Source organism: Aptenodytes patagonicus, chromosome W, assembly GCF_965638725.1.
Source record: "Aptenodytes patagonicus chromosome W, bAptPat1.pri.cur, whole genome shotgun sequence".
NCBI lineage: Eukaryota > Metazoa > Chordata > Aves > Sphenisciformes > Spheniscidae > Aptenodytes > Aptenodytes patagonicus.
In genome coordinates this window covers 1,779,002-1,801,679 of record NC_134981.1, presented here as the reverse complement: position 1 = coordinate 1,801,679, position 22,678 = coordinate 1,779,002, and the positions used below count along the sequence as shown (strand labels likewise).

The window sequence follows — 22,678 nt, the reverse complement described above, 5'->3', positions numbered from 1 at the left end:
ATGCAATTATGCATCTTTTAGATCTGAATGTGATACACTTACATGGCCCCTGTTGAACTTCACGGGACCAACAGTGAGGTTAGCTGAGGCCTTCAAATCTTGCTAAAAGACATCTCAACAAGATGATCCAATACGGCTCGATATTTCTTCTTTTTCTTTCTCACCTGAATTTAGAGGATGCAGAGTCTAAATTCCTTATGTTATTTCTTACAAGAACAGCATTCAAGATGTTTGAAAGTGCAATATTAGAGACAGCTTGAGTTTCAAAGGAAATGTTGTTAAAAGTTAGTGACATATGAGTGTACAAAAATTTGAACATGCCTCTGCATTTTCTTCTCATCCCTGCACTCCTAAGATACAATAAGGTGTTTCAATTTGATGGTAGTAATGCTATGACTCAAAAAACACAAGTCAGACTTAAAAACAATACCTCAATCCAATATACACTACATTATCTAGCCGATCATTCGTTCATTAACTAGATTTCCGTTTCTTCTCAGCTCCCTCCTCCTCATAAAAAACAAAACCAAAAAAGCATTGTGTGAACAGGCGATCTGTCATTGATAGAAAGAAAAGCAGCTAAAGAAGAACTTGTGTAAGATGAGTTTATGTTACTGTGTCTTATATTTATAGTAGTATTACAGTGAAAAAGAGGGATTTAAAATACAAATTTTATTGATTTTCCACAAAGTTCATTTATATAGGAGAGAGAGATTACTTCTTGATGATAACCATGTATTTTATAAACTTCTATTAAGAAGCTGCATATGACTTTTTTTTTATATTTGACGTCCAATTGTGACAATACAGCATATATCTGAATTTCAAGAGGAATATGGTAATCAAATATGAATGAAGTTTTGGATTAAGAAAAATTAATCTCCATATGAACTGTTATTTCTGTATTTTTTTTTAAATTGTATGTATTGCACACATTTCTATAAGTAACCTTCAAGATTGGAATTCTCATCTGTAATTGAAGCACAGCTGAAAACAAGCACAATTTCAGCTTGTTTCAACTTTCTGAGCAGTGACAATGGAAACAGACTAATTCTTACCTGTCGTGGCTGCTCTGTCACTCGCTGTGGATCAGATCTTACTTTGTTACTAGGATGATTGGTAACTTTGGTGACTGGTTGTTTGAAAATTGATGCAGTTTGTCTGATTGGTAAAGTTGTATTTAAGTCTGGTTTTCCCTGTTAAAAAAAGAAAAAAAGTGAATTAACAAAAATTATACAGAAAAATTACACAAATTAACGTTGGATTCACCCTCTTCTACTGATGTGCAAGAGAAGGAGTCTTTTTTTGGAGTAAAGATTTCCCTTAAATGCTGTACTTAACTAACCTTTGCAGTCATCCATTCTAAAGAAAAAAAAAAGGTAACGCTTAACTGGTTCCACACATTTTCACCTTCTTGGGAAGACTCAAACAGCTTGAAAGTCCATCTTTTCTTTTGTTAAAATATATACGTTAATCGTGCAAGTGACTTACATTCTGAAAAGAGACAGCTTCGCCATCAGATGTCAAAATGAAATCTCTAAAGCTTCATGAAAATATGTTTGTAGCCAACAGCTTATAGAGTTCCAAGTCTTAAAGAACAGAAACTTCCTACATAACTTTGGTCACAAATTTCCTAAGCGATTCCTACATCAAACAATTTTTAATTAAGTGCAGTAAATTATTCTGGAATGAAATTAAAACTGTATCAACTTTAAAAAAGTCTTTTGGCAAAGCTAGTTTTTATCAGGTTTGTGAACTGATGATTCCCAGGCATCAGATAGAACTTTACCAATAATACCTTGTCACACATCAAACCCTTAGGCCCTTGGAGATACTAGTGCCTGAACCCCTCTCTGTAGCAACAACCCCAGAAGTATTTGGGGTGGGGGAATGGAATTCTCCCATAACCCCCAAGATTGATGAAGAAAGAAACAGATACATCATCACCTACACACCATTCCAGCTTTTCTAAATCTGTCTCTCTATCCAAAAGCAGACTGCCAGTCTGAAGTGCTGTGCCAACAGAACAGCGCCTTACAGCTTTTTGTTTGTAATCCCATTTCCTCCAAGTCCTGAAGACATACTTTCAGTCTTTTCTGCTCTTGCATTTTGTCTGGTATTTTTCCTAACAACAGAAATCATTCCCTTTTTTTTTTCCCAAGGATACAAAGGTGTGACTGAGAAGACGTGATTATATCCACACAAGACAGACACCGAAAATAAATATCCCATGATACATATTTTCCCAATGAACGTGTATCAAAACCCATGTTCTCTATTTTGCAGGACAGTGCTAAGCACTTCAACACATTAATAGCCATATCTAGTTTCTGATAAAGAAAAATGGTTAAGCTTTTGCTTTTTAAAAGTTTACTTCTACTCATTCAAAAGGAAGAAAAATAAGTTATTACGTAATATTTCAGATCTCAGAAGTTTTATAATTGGCTGTGAGATCATAGCTCAAAAGTTACACAATGAACATCGATACTAAACTCCATCGAAGGATCATGTTAAAAGAGTTCTTCATTAGGATTTACTTAGACTCCTAATTTTGTGACAAAAAGCAGTCTCTTGGGCTTAGAAATGGGAATTAAATCTCAATCTTCAAATCCTCCATATTTAGATTATACAGTTTGGACTACACGACTTCATAAAAGAGACTATGTTAAGAACCAAAGACCGCATGCTTGTTTAAAAATCATTTGTTCCTCTGGAATTCCAGATGATGAAAGTTAGAATACTGACTATAGATATTCTGTAATGATCTGTATAAAAATGAAATTAAAAATATGGCAAGAGGCTTAGGCTTATTCAGCAATAAGTCTTCTCTTCACTGCATCTGTCTCAGATTAAATTCTTATTTTAAAAATACGTATCCCTCTTTTAGAGCTTTGCTAGAGCAATCTGACAGGGTAGTTCCTCCATCATCAGAATGTCCTGTATTTTAGCATACCTCTGCTATTGCAAGATGGATGGCTCATGAGAAAGGGAGTGTGAAATCATTCTTCCTATACGTGTACAGTGCATAATCTATAAACTACCAATAAAGAGAATATCATCTCTGCACTCCACAGAAAGTAATTTCCATTATGAAGACCATTCTACAGGCAAGCCACTTAATCCCAGAATACATCCTTACACACTACAATGGTTATTATATTGGCTGCTCCTACCCAACTATTTGATTCATCTGTTGGGTGGGGGGAGAGGCAAGAGAGGACCCTCTTTCTATAGCCTCTCCAGATGACACGGCGCTATTAGATCCTTCCTGGTAGAAAAAATGATTAATTCTTCCATGTAATTCTAAGGAATGTAATTGACAGGAAGGAGCAACAGAATAACACTTTGTATTTCTCTAGGCATCTCAACATAACCTAAATGAAGGGACAGTTTTAAAATTTCAGGCCTCAATTTTTCATGCAGATGGCAAAGAAGGTGATTTATCAAGAGTACTATGCGTATTCCTAGCTATTCAACAGTATGACTCAATTCATACACTCACTCGTTTATAAGTTAGCGCTGTAGCATTTTGGGAATCCTTGCTTAATACTGATATGCTCACCCTCTCATAAGAGCCAGAACAGTTTTCCAGACCAACAGAAGAAATATGCTAGAACATACAGGTAAATTCTGAAAAAGTTCTAGAAACCTGTCCTTTTCAATGGAAGCGATTCTGATCACAGGTCTCGATTCCTACCACTCCTTTAAATATACCTTGTTATTTTACAGGTCCCCTTTCTTCATCATTTCCAGGTATCAGTTAACTCATTAAAATATAATAAGGCTAAACCCACAAATTCCAATGGAAGTTTTCCTCAGAAATTCAGGCACTTATTGTTTCTGGTTTATAAACTTCCAGCCAGAAACTAACCAGTCTCCATGTCTTGCAATATTACTGCTTTCAAATGGGAAAAGCAGCACATCTTCAGCTCCATCCCTAACACATTGTTGATTCTTGTCTAACTGGGACCAGGGTTTCCATGGCCAGAGCAAATGACAACAGACCACGAGTACTTCTGCCTGATTACACTTCATAGTTTTAACCAACCGGAGAAATTACCATTCAATTAGCACAGAAGTCGTAAGACCTTTTTATACAAAGCAAAAGTGAGAAACTAAGCTTATAAACAAATCTAGACATCAGTCCTAATGTTTCACCCAGGTAGTCCCAGTCCACTAGAAAAATACTTTCAGATACTTTGGTCATTGCTTTTAGCATGTGCTTTGCATGGTGGATACTGGTTATGGGCTTTATTTTTTTCCCCACTGATGATGACAATAGTAAACATAATGTTACGCTTTTTCATATATAATATATATTTTCACATACAATTAAAGCATCTTTGATGAGCACAGCATCACCAACCAGAGCTAGACAGTAATCGCATGTACTTAAATTTGCACAAAGTATTTTGACAATGAACTTTCCTCACCACATAACTTCATTTACACCAGAACCTTGATAGACCTTGCCTATCCTACAAGCTTCGCATTCCTTGATCTTGTGACATCAAGTTCAAAGTAGTATTTGAAGCTTTGAAGTCCATGACCCCAGGGCATCATGTGCAGTAGCACCAGTATTAGTGGTAAAATAGCTATTAAAACTGACAAAACCAATAATATTACAGAGCCATCTGCCATATGGGGGATAAACCTGGTTTAGCAAACATTTCTAGAACAAAGGTCTTCATCTCAAGTTCATGAAAAATATTTACAGGTTCCTTTCAGCTGCTAATGTGACTTTAAGAGAAGTTAAAAAATAAATCCATTAAGCTTAGAAAAATAAAAAGGGAGATTTCTTCAGGCAGTGTGAGAAATTAAGAAAATTCAGCTACATTAATGACATGGCCCCCAGAATTAAAGCGAAACCCTGATGAGTTGTAAACTATGCAGGAAATACAGGTTCAACGGCTAGATGTCCCATATACTCTTTATCAAGGCTACATACTAGAAAATGGTCATTAGGATAAACTGTTTAAACTAAGACCAGATCAATTCCTAAGTACTGTAATTATAATCTTACTACTTTCCTACTTTATTTCCTTTCTAATCATAGTCACATCTGGGCTTTCTGATCTCATCCTAAACAAACAGTCCCTCATTTGTGGCACTGCGTTTTGAACAACAGAAATAAACTCTTTAGTACAGAAACTTGCTAAGTTCAGCCATCTCCAGCACCTGCAGATCTTCAGATGTACAGGGGAAAAAAAAAAAACCCACACGTTAACAGGAAGCGACTAATATTCAGAGAAACTCTTTTTCACAGGAAGTCATAAGCCAGCCATACGTAAGATTTATTCATGACAAAGGAAAAGCTTCCAGTACATCCTAAGTGAAATAAGTAACAAAGATCTCTACAACCAACACCTCTCCTGAAGAACAGAAAGCTCTTTTGAGCTTTCCAGAGAGAAGACATTATCTACGTATTTCAAATGGTCAGACACAGATCACTTCATTTCAGATGGGTGATTAAGCTCACAATGTTCAGTTTTAGGCACATCTACAAAACTTCAGCCTTCAGAAACACAGACATACTGTGGGCTTTCACACTGCTTGACTACTATCACAAAACAAAATCTCTTCCTACTCTGGGAACTATAGCAATGTATCAGCTAGCAGAACTAGCAATGCTCCCTGCTCATTTTTACTCATTAGGAGTATTTTATGTTCCAACAACAGTTTCCAAAAGAATTTCAGTCCACTACCTTTCCAAAGACATGTATTTCCAGAAGCATCGATGTGCCCCAGACGTAAAAACGTTTTAAAAACTCAGCAATGTATTTCCAGGCCTTTCAAATCCTTTAACCTAAGAAGTCGCTTATAACCACACAGCATGTTTAACCAGTAGTCTCTATTGTGTTTTCTTTTCAATAGAAAGAATTGGTAAGCATATTTTTATAAGCACAGCAGTATGCTGCATCTACTGGCTTCATATTCAATTGTATTCCTTATTTCATTGTCTCTTCAAAAGCACTTCAAAGAAATAAAGTAACTCAATTTGCAAATGAAATGTAAAAATGGTTACACAGAAAACAATGGCAAGATTGGTACAGGTTGAAGCAAAACTCCTGCGGCTCTACCGTAAGTAAGCCTATCAAATGTATGCCTTTATTGCCAATACTGAAAGGTCAGTAAGAACGCACAACGCTAAGATTGAAGAGAAGTATTTTGCTAGAAGAGTATTTCCATGTCATTTACACTGTTGTACATTAACATCACAAAATGAAGAGCATTCATTAGCACGTACCATCCTCAGTTCCATTTTAAGTCAGGTGGCATTAATATGTCAATCTTGACATTGAGTTCTAGTCTGCTAATGATGACAATCTCAAAAGTTAGAAGTATGGCAAGACAGCATTTCCATCCACCAGCTGCATAAATCTAACTGCCTAGACACGTCCGAGAAAGAAGACTCAAGTATATTTTGATATTCCTTCTTGAAACATAAAGGGAGCCAAAGAATTTAGAAACATTTGTGGTAAACTGTTTGTACAAAAACAAACAACCCACAAAATGTGAGCAAGTTTATACAGAAACTTGCCTATGCAAGTCTGTCTTTTATGGCCCCCAGCAGCACAGCTGCAAGGCGGACTAGAAGATGACCACAAACAATCTCTCTCGGTGTCTGTGGAAGAAAACGTAACTTCAGGAGTAAGTTGAGATCTCATTTTTAACTATCACAGAAATACTGCAGAAATTCTTGAAAGCTCCTGAGTTACAGATTCAGTCACCTTGAAATAACAAATGTTATTTACCTAAAAAAAAACCCCATTTTTTTCTAATCTTGTATTTAACAGAGCTACTATGAGCAACATTCAAGTAATCTAAGATCACAGGAATGCAAAGTGAGCTCAGACTCATCTAGATTTTATATACCAAATTTTGTAATTTCTGCTCAGGCAAAAAGCCTAACCAAAACCTTTCCTTGGACTACGCCCAAATGTTGTATTATTTGAAAGCCTCATGTCTGTGGGAAGGAAATATTAAATAATTTGAACACATGCTTTAAATAAAAAGAAATCAGCATGAAATGTGTGGTTCATTACAAACGACAGATGACAAAAAACATCAGTGCACAAGGCATAGCTATAAATTGTTAGGTATTTTCATACACTACTGTAAGTTATGAAATCCTGAAGAATAAAACACTTTAAAAAGAAAACATTGCAGGTTGTTACAGACATCGTTTCAAACTGTCATATGAGGTTTCTAAAGTTTGTCCAGGAACATACTATCTGAGGGTCAGCTAAATTTACTTGTCATGTCCCTATGTGCTACATCAGTTATTTCACTTCCGTATGCTTCAGCCTTTTATTTTTAATCTATTATACACATTTTCGTCAATATTCACTGTTGTTCAAAAAGAAATAGACAGTAAGAGAACAATCAGATCAATTGAGAAAGGCCCAATCTTAAACAGGAAAACGCCTGGCCTTGTTAAGCTACATAGCTGTACACAGACATCCAGACTGGTACAGATAAACACATTTGCCTCAGAAAACAAGCTTCCTGGCACATATTGCACACATTAAAAATGTGAACTACTTCATCTCAGAACAGGAAGATGAACATAGCAATTTGAAGCCTTGCACAGGAGAATCTCACAGTGTCAACAGTACTAACTTTTCCCATTTAGAAGAACATCATTCAGGTAGATGACTAGCACTGAGGTCCTTAGTCCCAAGCCAACTCCTGAATTACTCAAACTTTTGATTCATACTTAACCTCACCTTGATATTTTCTCGGTAGTAGCAGAGTATTCCTTCTATTTATGAATTTACGTCTCTACCACTACTAAAAATTAAACATACATGTACATCTTAGAAGCGGGCTGCTTTAAGCAGAAATGAAATTGCTAAATGAACTACAGGAAAGGAAATTCTTAGGATATCCTTAAACACAGTATTTACTAACAAACCTTATTTTGATTGAGAGAATCATTCCTTAGTCTCTGTTTGTTCTTCTGCAATTTACTGGGCATCATCTTTCCCGTTCTGAAGTCAAAACTGCTGAGATCAACAGTGTTTCCCAGGTATCTTGCCAACTGAGGCTTGCTTCTGAACTTCTTACCACTTGGACTAAAAAGAAGAAAACACTTTAGTATGTTTTGTTGTACAAGAGGATACAACCTTGACTTCTTATAACAGGTTTTATACCTTGTTAAATATCTAAAAAGTTTCCATTATCTTTATTCCATGTGGCACGTTCATTGATGTGTTGATTGGTGATGGTATACCTGCCCAACCTCTGCATATCCACTCCCATCCTTTGCACAGGATTTAATTTGTATGTCAGACTGTTGGAGGCTAGGATACACTACACCTTGGGAAGCTGGGTTAGCCGCACAGCTAAACCAAACTCCAGTATGAGAAGTATAAATGTCAGACTGTGGCCAAGTGAGGGACCCTCTCTGCACTAATGTAAAGACTGTATGCAAGGTTTAAACCGAATGCTAGCTAAGGCCAACCTAGACTCAACAGCAACCCTTCTCAGCTATCAAGCAGCAAGGCATTAAACAGATGCGCAGAACTAGGATTTGAGGTGACATGACATCTCTTAGCTATTCAGTCATTAAGACTGGTGAGCGAAGCCAGATAAGTAACTGAGCAACAAGCAAGCAAGCAGCAAGCAAGATGATGCAGAACATGAAACAGGTCCAAAGCTGCAACTGTGTATATAGATGCCACCATAACAAACAAAACCACTTGTAGGGAAGTTATTTAAATCATCTTCATTTGGAATTATGGAATTATTATTACCCCAAAGTCCCAGCTGATGTTTTTGAGTAACATCAGCAAATACCTGATTTCCAGCTATCCTAAGGAAGTGGTATATCTACCGATCTTTACATCACAGAACTTTCTATCCCCTCATCTCTACTTCATTCTCAAGCATCCCGAACACAGTCACACACATTGTGCATACTGTCTGCACTAAATACACATTTAATCCATGCATATTTTCACCGACCTCACTGGGGATTCCCGTAGACTTACTAACTACTCTGCATGCCCTGTGTGCAAACCATTGCTAATAAGCACCTTATTGACAAGAAGCTATATAGCTCGTTTCACTGTAAGGGACAATGGTGCTGCCCCCAGACTTCAAAGCTCAGCAGAAAATCAAGAACTGCTATGTAAAACTCAGACTACAACACCAGTTTGTGATAGCCTCTCAGTATAGACAGCCGTGAAAATGGCTAAATACCCATCATGTGAAGTCAACACTCTCTTGGTCTAATGCAAACTTCTATCCAATGAAACAAGCCAAGTGTCAAAATCCTCCCAACTACTGAAACCCAAAAGGTTAACTGAGCTCAGAGAGTTTTTCACGCCACTTCCTTTCTGAAGAAAACTACCGAAGTTTTTTGTTTTCTTCACTTTTCCAAAGTGTTGTGTGTTTTTTTTTTTTAAACTTAAAAACACCTTGAGGCAAGAACTTCCCCACAGAAGAATATGTGTTGAATTCTGGGAAAAATAGCTAATTAAGCTGAACAGTTTTCAAAGTCATTTAAATGAATCCAGAAATATGGAAAGACATAATTACCAAGAGGTAAAGGGTGGGAGAAAAAGACTTAAAACAGATCACAATCTGAAGCTAACCTCCTCAAGGATGGGTGTGGGAGGGAAAAAAAAAACCCCACCACACATACGTGTACACACACCCCACCACAAAACTCTTTTCTACTTCTCGTAAACCAGTAATTGAAGCTATGCTATAAGCCAAACTAAACACACCACCAGTTTTATTTTAGATAGTGGCGATTAACACCCTGGCTTGTTAACAGTAGGAAAAATTCTGCACTGAAGGTCAGAGACAGGGCAAGTAAGTTTGCTGTTAAAATAATCTGACCCATTGTCTTTCATTCCTATTCAGGCACCTGTAAGAAAAGTTCAGGATAAAACCTTGTCCAGAATTGCTGCCTGCCTAGCTAGATGTCCCTGCTTCCTAACAGACTGGAAGGGCTGAATTTACTGAATAAAGCCTCCTGTTATGAATTGCTTTCCCAGCTTTCCTAATGAACATAAAACACTGAATGAAAAGGAGAAAACAATGACTATAAGCAAACCCTGAAGTTGGTGTTAATAGTCTCCATTCCAGACACTTTTTTTTTTAAATTAAAAACTGTATACACTGGGTCATTTTAGCCCACAGCTAAGTAACTACTAAAAATGATGTAGAAATTTGACATCCTACATCGTCTTCTATTATATCCCAATTTTGGTGCCAAAGATGAAACACGCTATCTTTCATTTTTCCCATATCACCATCTTCTATTGTTCCGTAAGAAGCTAACAGACTGTGTCATCAAGACAGCACCCTTTTTACTAGCTTTCCTCTTCAGGTTCCTCGGAGAGAAATGCTTCATGTACACCTCAAAGGAATCCAAAATTCCAGCAGTGAGCAGGTATCAGCCTACCCTTCACTAAAAATTCTTCCTGTAGAACCCTGAAAACAGATTTCAGAAACAAAAGCAAACTTTATAAATGCATCCAACATTCTTAAATTCTATTATTTACACATCTAACATTTTGGGGGTCTTGTTTGTTTGTTTTGTTCAATAATCAAAATGCAAATCACAGCATATGATCCAATATTCCATATTAGCATCTGCATGGATCATTGGTAGGGCTGGTATTAAACACTATTTCAATCCACAGCACAAAATCTACCATTTAAGTTAACGGTGAAACTCTTAGCAGGGACAGACTGCAATCCATTAGCTAAATATCTAGTTTCATCTTAATTTCAGTGTTAAGAATTGCATTTTTGTGCCAAGATTAAAAAATAAAAAAATACACAAATTAAAAAATAATCCAAGACAAAAAAGAAGCAACTGAAAATAGGCATTTTTTCACTAAAAAGCGTTTGACATCCTGTCCCACAGCTTTTGCTTCCATGTTTTCCCACACTGGTGTGAAGGATGATAGACTTGCTCTATCTGCCCTTGACCTGACATGACAAGAGCAAACAAAAAAGGCAGGCAAAGAGGAATCTGTCCGCCTTGGCTTTGGTTGCCACTTCAGTCAAGTACTTATTCTGGACTTCTCCACATCCCCCTTATTCCACCATTCATTCTCACTGTCCTACTCCTTTTCCAGGTGTTGCTGCCTCCAGTCAGCACTCAGTGACCACAGTACCACCCTGTCTCCGCAGAAGTATGTCACTCCTTTGCATCCCACTACATTCATATTGTTGTCAATGCATCTTTTCCTTCCAAGTGGTGAATCAACCATCTGCCCTCTCTGACAAAAAGCAGAAATTCTTTTTCTTAGTCCTTAAGTGCATAGTCTTCTATTCCTTATTATTTTCATCCTAAATCATCCCCTTATCTTTGAAATCATCCAATTTCTCCTGATTATTTTCTGATCCTCACTTGTTCTGATGATGCCCCAGGTATGAAACTTGCTCGTGATGCATAGCACACACCACTTGTGCGTCCAAGTTAACGGACATTAATAACAGACTGGTGCCAAGAATATTATCCATGCAACTCCATTAGTAGCTTATGACAACCAAGAAGCCCTTGTTTTATCATAACCTATTATTGTCTCCTCTTCACTCCATACCTTAACCATTTCACAAAACCTGTAGTATTGTCCATTCTCCAGCTTCAATGAAATCTAATGACACACAATTGAAAGTGCAGTTCGTTGAAGTCCAACAGATTGAGTAGCATTCCTTCTGCTTACTTCAGAACATTATTTTGGCACAAACTCTAAAATCTAGTGAATTCTACTACGACACTACATTTCATTTGATTCCATTTTCCACAAAAGCCCCTATCCTTAATTGTTCTTCATTTCAGAGTTTCAGCAAGTTCATATGATGTCAAAATACTGGAGAAAGTATATGCTCTGTAAGCCTTCTGGTTCAACCTCAATAGCTGGCAAACAAAATACCCACTGGCCTTCCGTTCAGTTTCAAGGCTGCAATTTTTTCTATTGCCATCCAGACTCATCATTTCATATCTCAGACCTTCCCCCTGTTCTAAGTAGGAGATGAATACGTGAGCTGGAAGGATTTGAATAAACTCAAAACTTTATTTCCACCCCACCTATATTAGCTTTCACATATATTCTTTTTTTCACTACCAGTCCTGCAGTTGTTTCCATTTTCTACTCTGAAAGTGTAGGCTGTCAAACCACTAAAGTAATGCCTTAATTTCTGAATCATTCCCAGATTATCTTCAATCTCTAACCTGCTCCTGCTGCAAAGCTTTCTCTTACCTGCAGAGAAAGCTCCATGACGTAAAAGTCAAATAAAAGGCCTATTTGCAGAGGCTTTATTTGAACATCTATTAAATAATTAGTATGCACTAACGGAAAAGAGTGAGATTATAGAACCTATTTAAACCAGTGTGTCTACGTAAAAGCCTGCTACTTACACATCTTGGGTGAAACTAAGAAACAGCATGTTCTTTCCCCCCCCCAAAGGTGTTAAAACCAAGTTTATGTTCAAACTTAGTTTTGAGCAGAAAAGAAAGGTGGAAGGAGAGGTATTAAGCTTTCTTCTCTCTGAGAAGGCACTCTGGATGATACTCTGGAGATATCTTAGAAGTCAAACTGAAAGGGACGTTGAAGAAAGCTCAGACTTTGAAGTCACACTTGCTGCAGAAGATTTTTAAAATGCATTGCTCTGAGTTCACATACTCTAAAATTTCAGCTGCTACAAAAGTCAGAAGCATGGACCACTACATTATTTTAAGGAAACATTACATGGATATGGGAGGACCCAGTAAAATTTGCCCTGATCCACATATTCTGCACATTCATTTTTATACTGACTTCTTTCATGCAACAAGAAGCACATGAAAGCATTCTTTCAGGGTTAAGTTCCCACTGACTGGAAAAGGAGAAACATAACCCCCATTTTTAAAAAGGAAAAAAGGAAGACTCGTGGAACTACAGGCCAGTCAGGCTCACCTCTGTGCCTGGGAAGATCATGGAACAGATCCTCCTGGAAGCTCTGCTAAGGCACATGGAGGACAGGGAGGTCATTCAAGACAGCCAGCATGGCGTCACCAAGGGCAAGTCCTGCCTGACCAACCTAGTGGCCTTCTATGATGGAGTGACTACATCAGTGGACACGGGAAGGGCTACAGATGTCGTCTATCTGGACCTCTGTAAGGCCTTTGACACGGTCCCCCACAACAGCCTTCTCCCTAAACTGGAGAGGTATGGATTTGATGGGTGGACTGTCCGGTGGGTGAGGAATTGGTTGGATGGTCACATCCAGAGGGTAGTGGTCAACGGCTCAATGGCCAGATGGAGATTGGTGACGAGTGGCGTCCCGCAGGGGTCCGTGTTGGGACCGGTACTGTTTAATATCTTCGTCAGTGACATAGACAGTGGGATCAAGTGCACCCTCAGCAAGTTTGCAGATGACACCAAGCTGAGTGGTGTGGTTGACACGCCAGAGGGACGGGATGCCATCCAGAGGGACCTGGACAAGCTCGAGAAGCGGGCCCGTGTGAACCTCATGAGGTTCGACAAGGCCAAGTGCAAGGTCCTGCACCTGAGTCAGGGCAACCCCCGGTATCAATACAGGCTGGGGGATGAAGGGCTTGAGAGCAGCCCTGCCGAGAAGGACTTGGGGGTACTGGTGGATGAAAAGCTGGACATGAGCCAGCAATGTGCGCTCGCAGCCCAGAAGGCCAATCGTATCCTGGGCTGCATCCAAAGCAGTGTGGCCAGCAGGTCGAGGGAGGGGATTCTGCCCCTCTGCTCTGCTCTGGTGAGAGCCCACCTGGAGCACTGCGTCCAGCTCTGGAGCCCTCAGCATAAGAAAGACACGGACCTGTTGGAGCGGGTCCAGAGGAGGGACACGAAAATGATCAGGGGGATGGAACACCTCTGCTCTGAAGAAAGGCTGAGAGAGTTGGGGTTGTTCAGCCTCGAGAAGAGAAGGCTTCGGGGAGACCTTATTGCAGCCTGTCAGTACTTAAAGGGGGCTTATAAAAAAGATGGGGGCAGACTTTTTAGCAGGGCCTGTTGCAACAGGCCAAGGGGGAATGGCTTTAAACTAAAGGGGGGTAGATTTAGACTAGATAGAAGGAAGAAATGTTTTACGCTGAGGGTGGTGAAGCACTGGCCCAGGTTGCCCAGAGAGGGGGTGGATGCCCCATCCCTGGAAACATTCCAGGTCAGGCTGGACGGGGCTCTGAGCAACCTGATCTAGTTGACGATGTCCCTGCTCATGGCAGGGGGGTTGGACTAGATGGCCTTTAGAGGTCCCTTCCAACCCAAACCATTCTGTGATTCTATGATTCTATGACATAGCGGAGCCTCTGGTCTGACTAAACTGCAGTGTGACCCAACTTTGAGACAATTTAGAATTGCAAGACTAATGTGGGATTACACAGGAATATCTCCACATAGAATTCGACAACAGATTGTTGTAAGACTGTTTTTTTCATAAGTATTAACTGAAAATGCTACAAATATTTAGTCTTACCTAAAGACAGTTAACTTTCTATAGCTTTTTAAAAAATTTCTTAACTTCAATTAGAAATTTCTGGGGTTTTTTTCCAAATAGAAATATTCTATTTAGTGCACCTGAGAGACTTAGTTCTACCATAGTTGACATGCGTATGAGCACTTAAACTTTATCCTGTCAAATTAAACACCGTGCAACGTTTTTCGACATAACCAATTAACAAAAAACAGCACACCTCAAAAGAAGTGACGTGCAAAAACATCTGAAAACTATTCTTTCAATGACTTTATCAAGGCTTAAATCACTTTATACAAGATTAAATTAAGAACACAACCCTTCACCTCCAGCTATATGCTTGTGCAAATTCACATACTATACAAATTGAAGTTCTTAGTGGGCTGAAGGTGATTATGTTATATAATGAGCTTGCAAGGAACTTTTTTAATAAAGACACTTTTCAGATGTTTCCTGTGAAGCAGTAGAGCAAGCTAATTAACGTACAAGGAAGTTACCTTGAATTTTATCATACAGCAAAACCTACTTGATGCTAGCCTATCTGGCCCCCTCCCCAGTTCAAAATGCACAGCAAGTTTACAGGCAAGATAGTAGTGTGGCTTATTAAAACAATAATCTTGTTGGCAGACATTTCTGGGTTCGGTTGCTTTCAAAAAAATTTTGGCAAACTTCCTTTTTTTTTTTTTGAGTTTTTGCTTCCTGGCCCTCCCCATCAAACAGATTTTTGAGGAAAATTTCAACCACAGCAAGCTAGGTGCTCCAACAGCAGATGATAACTGGGAAAACATGCCGTCTTCTCCAGGTTTAAAATGTCTCGCTTTTCAAAGCAGCTCTAGCTTCACAGTTTTGCAGCAGTGGCTAAAATGATAAGAAACTGAAGAAAGAGAAGGTGTGATCTCATGGCTATTAAAACTACAATTCCTTCCCTTAATTTAGTATTTACACCCTCTACTACAGCACTGCAGGGTCAGTCTAAACAAATCAGTCACGCCACCTATCCCAAGGTGGCCAACAGATGCCTAGTTCCTGTTTTCTCAGGATCCCATCTGGCAGGCTGTAGTCTGACCTAGAGCCACACACCAGTGAAGAGGAAGAAAAATGCTAAACACTTTTGAAAAGGCAATTCAGATTGAAGACATCTTAATTGGGCTACCTAACAGAGGTAGAGCAAGGCAAAGTATTTCTTCCAGTCACTCCCCTCCGTAGGTTGGGAATGAAGCCCAGGAAAGTGAGGAGATTGGAAATATATCCAAGTATTTCATAGTGTAATACTAAATAAGACCACAGAAATCCCACAATAAAATTAGTTGTTTGATCTTATGTTCAAGGGAACCTAATACTGGACAGCTGCTGACTAAAGCCTCCTAGGTAGCTGACCTCTAAGGGATCACAACAGATTTGTTCACCACGGTGTCAAAACTGCTCTGCAACTGTTGGAGGTATCTTTCCTCAAAGATTTGTTTGCAAATACTCAAGCACACACTCTTGAACAAGACGTTCGAAGATTCGGTAGAGAAGTCACTACATGAATGGCATAACATAATACATTTTCATGCCTTCAAAGGAGTTCAGCATTTGGTATCTAATTTCACTTGCAACAAAAATATATTTTTTACACAATAGTATGTATAGTTTATACCACCACACGAAATCACCAACAGCAATTGACACCAATAAACTGTAAAAGGTTAATTTCTAGATTGTTATTTAATCTTCTATTTAGGGAACTATTTTGGATTCATTTGTCAGAACCTATTTCTGCTTCCTAAACAACCCGATGAGCTCCTTTGCTGGGACAGAGGACTGATTCATTGTGCCCTCGTAAAATGAAGTCAGAGTTACCACTATGACTTCGTAATAATCTTTATTATCATTCAGTACAGGGATGAATTCACCCTATAAAGAAAATAAATTTATTTTACACACTAAGACCCTATTAGGCAGCACAGTTCAACCAGCATTCCCAATGCTGCCCCAAACCGAAGGGGAGATTGTTACCATGCATTTTCAGAGATCAGTGAAAGTAATTGAGCCATGGAAATACAAAATAACACCTGTTCCACTTAAACTTCTTTTTTACATTCTCCTTCCAACAGGCAAAAACAAAAGGCAGCCAAAATATTCAAACTAAAACCTAAAGATGATCAGAGAAAGCCTACACAAGAAAACTTGGGCTAACTTGTTTGTTATTATCATTGGCCTTGTGTTGGTTTTCATGTAAGTTTAGAAAAGCAGTACAGTTATGAGCAGTGAAGGAGAAAAGATGCAGACCTTCAGAAGGGATGAGAAGAACAAGACGGCAACTGAAAATTCTCCTCAATGAAGGCCAGCCCCTGAAGCGGGTGCACGGCAGAAAAAAAGCTATAATAGGAGCAGCACTAAGAAATTAACAAGCAGCTAATGGCAGCAATTTTTTTCTTGCACAGAAGGTGGAGTACATTCTCAAAATTTAGACCTCACTATTAGGACTTGCTCTATGCACTAATTACCTTTGGAAACAAAACAAACCAATAAGCCTATGTATAACATAAGCACAATTGAACATCACTCTGGAAGTCATGACTTGCTCGCTTTTAAAGACAAAGGTAAAGGTCTCCCTAAAACAAAACAAAACAAAACAAAACAAAAAAAAAGGCAAAAAGCAAAGCACAGAATTAAACTAATCCTACTGTCACTGGAAACTCTCCGGCATTTATCTTACTGTCAAACCACAAAACAAACTTCAAAGGGATGTCTGTTTGCCCCGTGGGTACACCTATACTGGAAAAGCTTTTGTAGTTAAACTTAACAGCCTGTTAGAATCCACTGAAAGCGGTGTCAACTACTTGGCTTTTTTAATCTCGACTAGAAAGGAGTAGTTCTTGCTTGCTTTTTTCCCACGAGGAACAAATGCATCAAAACAGAGTATTAACTTGCTGCTGCTATGAAAGAAGTAATTTCATGCCAGAGTTTAAGAAACATTTTTCAACCAGTAAACGCTCTAGGGGGTTATATACACTAAAGGGATTTTACCCACAAAAAGAAGGGGTAAAGAAATCAGAAGCTGAGATACCCATGTTCAAAGTTCCCACTTTACTCAGACTTTTGCAGGACTTTGGAAGTATGACTGAGTCTTTTGACAGGACAGCAGCACCCCCTACCTCACACTACACTGAATAAATAATACTTTAAAAAAATCCTGATGCCAATTTACTACAGTATTAGGCCTTACACAAATAGGTTACTACTAGGAGAGTCACTTAAAAAATGCCCTTTGTGTAGGTACAGTTTCTCAGAGAACTTTGATTAAAATAAGGTAACAACAGTTAGGAGAAACTGGAAATATGGTTCATACAAGCACAGCAGCTTGATTTAAAAGAAAAATCAGATGCATAGCCTTAAATGTAATATCCTGTCTGTAGACAAAGTGAAAGAATACTCATAGATTATCACTCTGCAGATATGGGGAGGACATTATAAAGGACTTTGTAGCAACGACAGACAAGCCATTCAGAAAGAGGACTTCTTTTTCTTGAGGATGAACAAAAATTACTTTCCAGCTCGCCTTTGCTGTAAGTTGAGGGTTTGCTTTATAGTATGGACAAGACGGTCATTAAGAGAATTCCTACCTCCTTTAAACCAGAAAAGATCACATATATTCCTGGAAGTTGCTACGTATCTCAAACTGATTCAAAAGAACACTGTTTTGTCTCAGCACCATCGTAATCTTCTTCTTGACTTTAATCCCTATCATTGTCACTGCGAATATTCCTTGCTCTTGAGACAGAGCATCTGCATTCACTGCAATACGCACTCGAGCCGCCGGCACCGCGCACCAGACCTATCGCACGTATAACCTTCCAGGAAGTTACCTGATGTGAGGATTAAAGTCTAAACCAAATACGTATTCCGAGAATGCTGTGCTGGTTTTGCATTTGTCCTACATTTGGTATAATGATTTTTAACGCACTATTCCCTAGATCAAATAAGTTTACATTACTAAATATAGTAATTCTCTCCCCCCTCAAACTCAGCTCCAGAAGGATTAGCTTTTTCTCCATCACCGTCAATGAGGATTCTGCAAGCCAAGCCAGGCCTCTGGTGTCACCTGTGTGAGCCTACTATCCTCAAATCAAGACACACATGGAAATCCATTTCTTCTGACTGTTTGCATAAAATTAAGCAATTGGAAGTTTAAGTGAATTATTCTGAAGATGTACAAAATTAAAATGCAACGTACATTTTCGTCGCTGTCCTACAGTTGCCAAAAGAGTCTGGTATTGCTCTTTAAGTGGTCATGCCAAATCCTGACGATGCAGGCTCTTAGGGAATATTAGTCTGTATAAGGCGCACAAACTAAAACCCACTTTGTACCCAACTACATATTTTAACAACGTAGCATTTATTAACATTCTTTTTTTTTTTTCCCCAACAGAGCTAGAGTGACGTAACTCTTTTGAATGTATTTGGCCTGCTCTACTTACTGGATCAAAACAGATTTCCATTTGTTTTAAATATAGCAGTGCTGAAATCTGCCTCATAGCTATAACAGAATGAAAAGGGGGGGGGGGGGGGGAAGGATAAATTTCCTATGCCAGTCCTGCCTGCAGCCATAAAAACATTTTTTATTTGTTTCACTTTGGTTGTGCAGAAGTAGTCCTGTTACTGAACAGAAGTTATTTCTCTAGACATAAATGACTACTTAGTTTTCCAAACCTGTAATCTGTAGTGAAATCAACAAACTCTAAGCTATGAGCTGCCTGGTAAGTTTTTAGTTTCAATTTTGCGGTTGTTTGGCAGAAGATCTGCATCACTGCTAACCATGCTGGAAGGCGTCCTAAAATTTGAAACATTTATTCCTACCACTTTCCCACATTAAAAAGACAGAATTCTAGAGTCAGTGATGAGCAGATTACAGTCTTGCATCTTCAACAAAAATTGTGTTAAAGAGTTTCTTAACAGGGTTTTAGGCAACAGGAGTGGCAAAGTCTGAAGAATGAAGGCTCAGATCGTTACACAGAAGAGGCTAACCTCAAAAGCTGTGGTTTGATCCAGTACAGTATTTGTGAAGTATTTCCACTACACCCATCTTTTAATAGCTTTTTTAATGACAATCACGAAGGTCAGAAGGCTCATGGATGTATGTGAAGAGGGGGGAAAAAACATTCTACTAGAAGCTATGGGAAGTGTTTTACTTTATCTGAGCAACTGGTTCACAACTTCCTAAAGCGTGACATGTTAAAATACCATAAAGCAGTCCCAAAACAACCAAGTTTCAAAATGCAAATGAGGTAGATTGCAACATGTATTAATCCTGCAAGAGCTGTTCTTAATTACTATTATTATTTAGACCATCACAGTAAATGAAGCTTTGTCCAATCCATTTTGGGTTTTTCCCTAGCCTTAAGAAATCATAAAAACATAAACCACAGGTTTTTAGTCAGCTAACTAAGGTGCCTTAGTGAACTTACTGGGGTGGCATATCATTCTTTGCAAAGCAAAAACTAAAACCTGGAAATACTAGAACTTACTGCATTTTCCCCATGTTTTCATAGTTTAATTAAGGATCTGTAATACATAAAACACCGACATCCCTACATTCTGATGGGACAAACATGTGGCTAAACTCAAGTGTTTTTAAAACAGGTCATTCTGAGCAAATAGCTGAAGTTATTTGGGCTGTCTACACTAAATATATTCCAATATAGTCAGCAGTGACTGTCTGGCTTGAGAAAAGCCTGGCATTTAATTCCGGAAAGAATAATCCTACGCAGAAAGTTCAGTTTAGCAATCTGCAGAAAAGCAGGACCCATCCAGACAAGAGGATTCAGATCGTAGGCTCAAGTGCAATCGTTCAGACAGGCTTCACGAGGCAGCACCGCAGAAAGGAAAGGCAGATGCAAAGAGAGAGACAGTGATGCCAGATGCTACCCAATCATCTGCCGCAGTATTAGCATACGGTTGGGAGCGCAAGTCAGACAAAGGCGGTAAGACAAAAACAGAACTTGTCTAAAAAAGTTTTCAACCGGATTCATTCAAAAAGCTGACGAAAAATCAACATTCCTCCTCCACATCTAGCGACCCTTTTGTCAGATGTTTAATTTTCTTCAGCAGCAACACGTGATGGGTCAAATGATGCCATACTCAACACTGACGGAAACCACCTTTTCCATTAGCTGGTATCTGAGAGGGAGCAAGCACGGCTTCTCATTCCTCCAGCTGGGCAGCAGAAAGACTGAGTCCATTCACTGCAACAAAAGGAGACTGCTAGGCCTGCTCGGAAACAGCAGTGTCAGGGAGGGGTTCCAGGTGTGGTTCATCAGATGCATATAGAGCTATAAATAGAGGTGCTGTGGGTAAGAGGTTAGCCGTTGCAGAAGACGGCTTCCTCTGCTGTGCAGCAAGCTGGACTTACAGAAGCACGGCCTAAGAGCAAGACTTCAGAATTTATTTGATTTCTGCCTTGAGAAAAGAACTATCTTTTCAGTTTCTGAAAGCAAGCGGGAGGGTGAAACAAAATTAGGTTGCTGTTGCTTCTCTTGGTTTTACTATAACCGGTGCAGTAATAACGAGAACATTTAGCAGTGGCAACACTTCTCCAATTTTCACATGCTTTGAACTTTGCTAAAATTTCAACTGTTGTTACTAATGGTAAGCTTCCTAATTAATTCGGTGTGGGGGCTGTGTGTCCCACCAATGACCTAACTACTTTGGTAGGACGTCTTGGGTACAGATTATGGCAACTGACTCCGTTTAAATGCAGGGGGGTGTTCTCTTTAGGCTGATCCCGCTCTACTGAAAAACTAGGCTCGGGAGGGTTGTCACAGGCCAGCGGGCAGCAGCACCAGCGCGCCTCTCCCAAAGGAAAACCGGGCTGAGGGGCTCCTGCTAGCTCCTGCCAGCTCCCCGGCTGCCCAGCTGTCAGCCCTGCAGTCAGCCAGCCCCGCGCTGGCAGTCGCCTGGTGGTGGCAGGGAACCATGGAGCATCGCTACAGCCAGCCGGCGGCTCCTCCCGAGCGAGGGGCACGGCTGGCTGCCGGGGCTCCTGCACACGCGGCAGGAGGAGCTCCGGCGGCGGGGGGGGGGGGGGGGGAGGCCCGGCCTCCAGCCTGCCCTGCGGGCGCCGCTCCCCGAGGCCCCCCACGCCGCCGGCGGGAGCCGCTGTCCTGCGCCCACGGCCCCCGCAGGCGGCGGCCAACCGATCCCCCCCCGCCGCCGCCCCCGGGGCTGGGCTGCCTCGGGGCGCTGCCCGAAGAGAGACGCCCGTCCGCCCCCTCCTCTCCCGGCACCGGCGCTCTCCTCAGCGCGGCCGCGAGGGCCGCTCCCCGCAACGGCCCGTCAGGCGGGCGGCGGCGGGAGGGGACCGGCCCCGACCACCCAGCGGCGGGAGGGCACCGGCCTCACGGCCCCTGACAGGCGGGCCACGGCGGGAGGGCACCGGCCCTCTGACAGGCGGGCGGCGGCTTGCGGGGACCGGCCCCATCCTCCCACCGGCCCCTGACAGGCGGGCGGCGGGAGCGGACCGAACCCCTCAGCCGCCCCCCGGCAGGCGAGCCGCGGCGGGAGGGGAGCGGCGCCTCCCTGACAGGCGGGCGACAGGAGGGGACCGGCCCTCTGACAGGCGGGCCGGCGGGAGGGGAGCGGAACTCCCCGCGGCCCCTGACAGGCGGGCGGCGGGAGGGGACCGGGACCGGCCCCGACCCTCCCCGCCGCCCCTGACAGGGGGGGACCTCAGGGAGCGGGTGGCTGCGCCGGGGTGCGGGCCCGGGGGGGGGGGGGGGGTGGGGGGGGGGGCGTAGGAGCGCTGGCGCCGGTCGCTGCCCGGGCCGACCCCGTCCCGCCGGGGGAGCGGGCTGTCACGGGCCGGGCGGCCCCGCCGGCACGTACCTGAAGTAGTAGACATCGCTCTTGCCGGCGCTGAGGCCCGACTTGCGGATCACCTCTTCCTTCTTCCAGCCCGGGGGCAGCGCGGGGCAGTCCATCCTGCCCTGCTTCTCCATGCACCGGGCGCAGGGCCCGAGGCGGAAGAGGGACGAGCGGGGAAGGGGCTCGCCCGGCGCCCGGCCCCCGGCGCTCGCAACAAGAGCTTTATTGTTCCCGGACGCGGCCGGGGCCGGGACCCCCTGGCGATGGCGGCCGCGGCGCGCTGCTCGGCGCCAGGAGCGCGGGCTGCGCGCGCAGCCGGCGGAGCGCTCGCCCGGCGCCCGCTTCCGCGGCCGAGCCCCGGAATCCGTGTCAGCGGCCC

General features: G+C 41.5%; 1 protein-coding gene across 1 annotated transcript in view; it reads right to left on the bottom strand.

Annotated features, from left to right (window-relative positions):
- LOC143172087 (methyl-CpG-binding domain protein 2) overlaps positions 1-22,565 on the bottom strand; it is a 44,264-nt gene extending 21,699 nt beyond the window's left edge. Inside the window, exons 1-3 of the mRNA XM_076361330.1 lie at positions 22,321-22,565; positions 7,919-8,078; positions 1,059-1,196 (exon numbers count right to left, since the gene is read on the bottom strand). Of these exons, the coding sequence (XP_076217445.1) occupies positions 1,059-1,196; positions 7,919-8,078; positions 22,321-22,433 (411 nt within the window). The 5' untranslated portion in view covers positions 22,434-22,565. The remainder of the gene's footprint in view (positions 1-1,058; positions 1,197-7,918; positions 8,079-22,320) is intronic.
- Between the last annotated feature and the right edge of the window lie 113 nt (positions 22,566-22,678).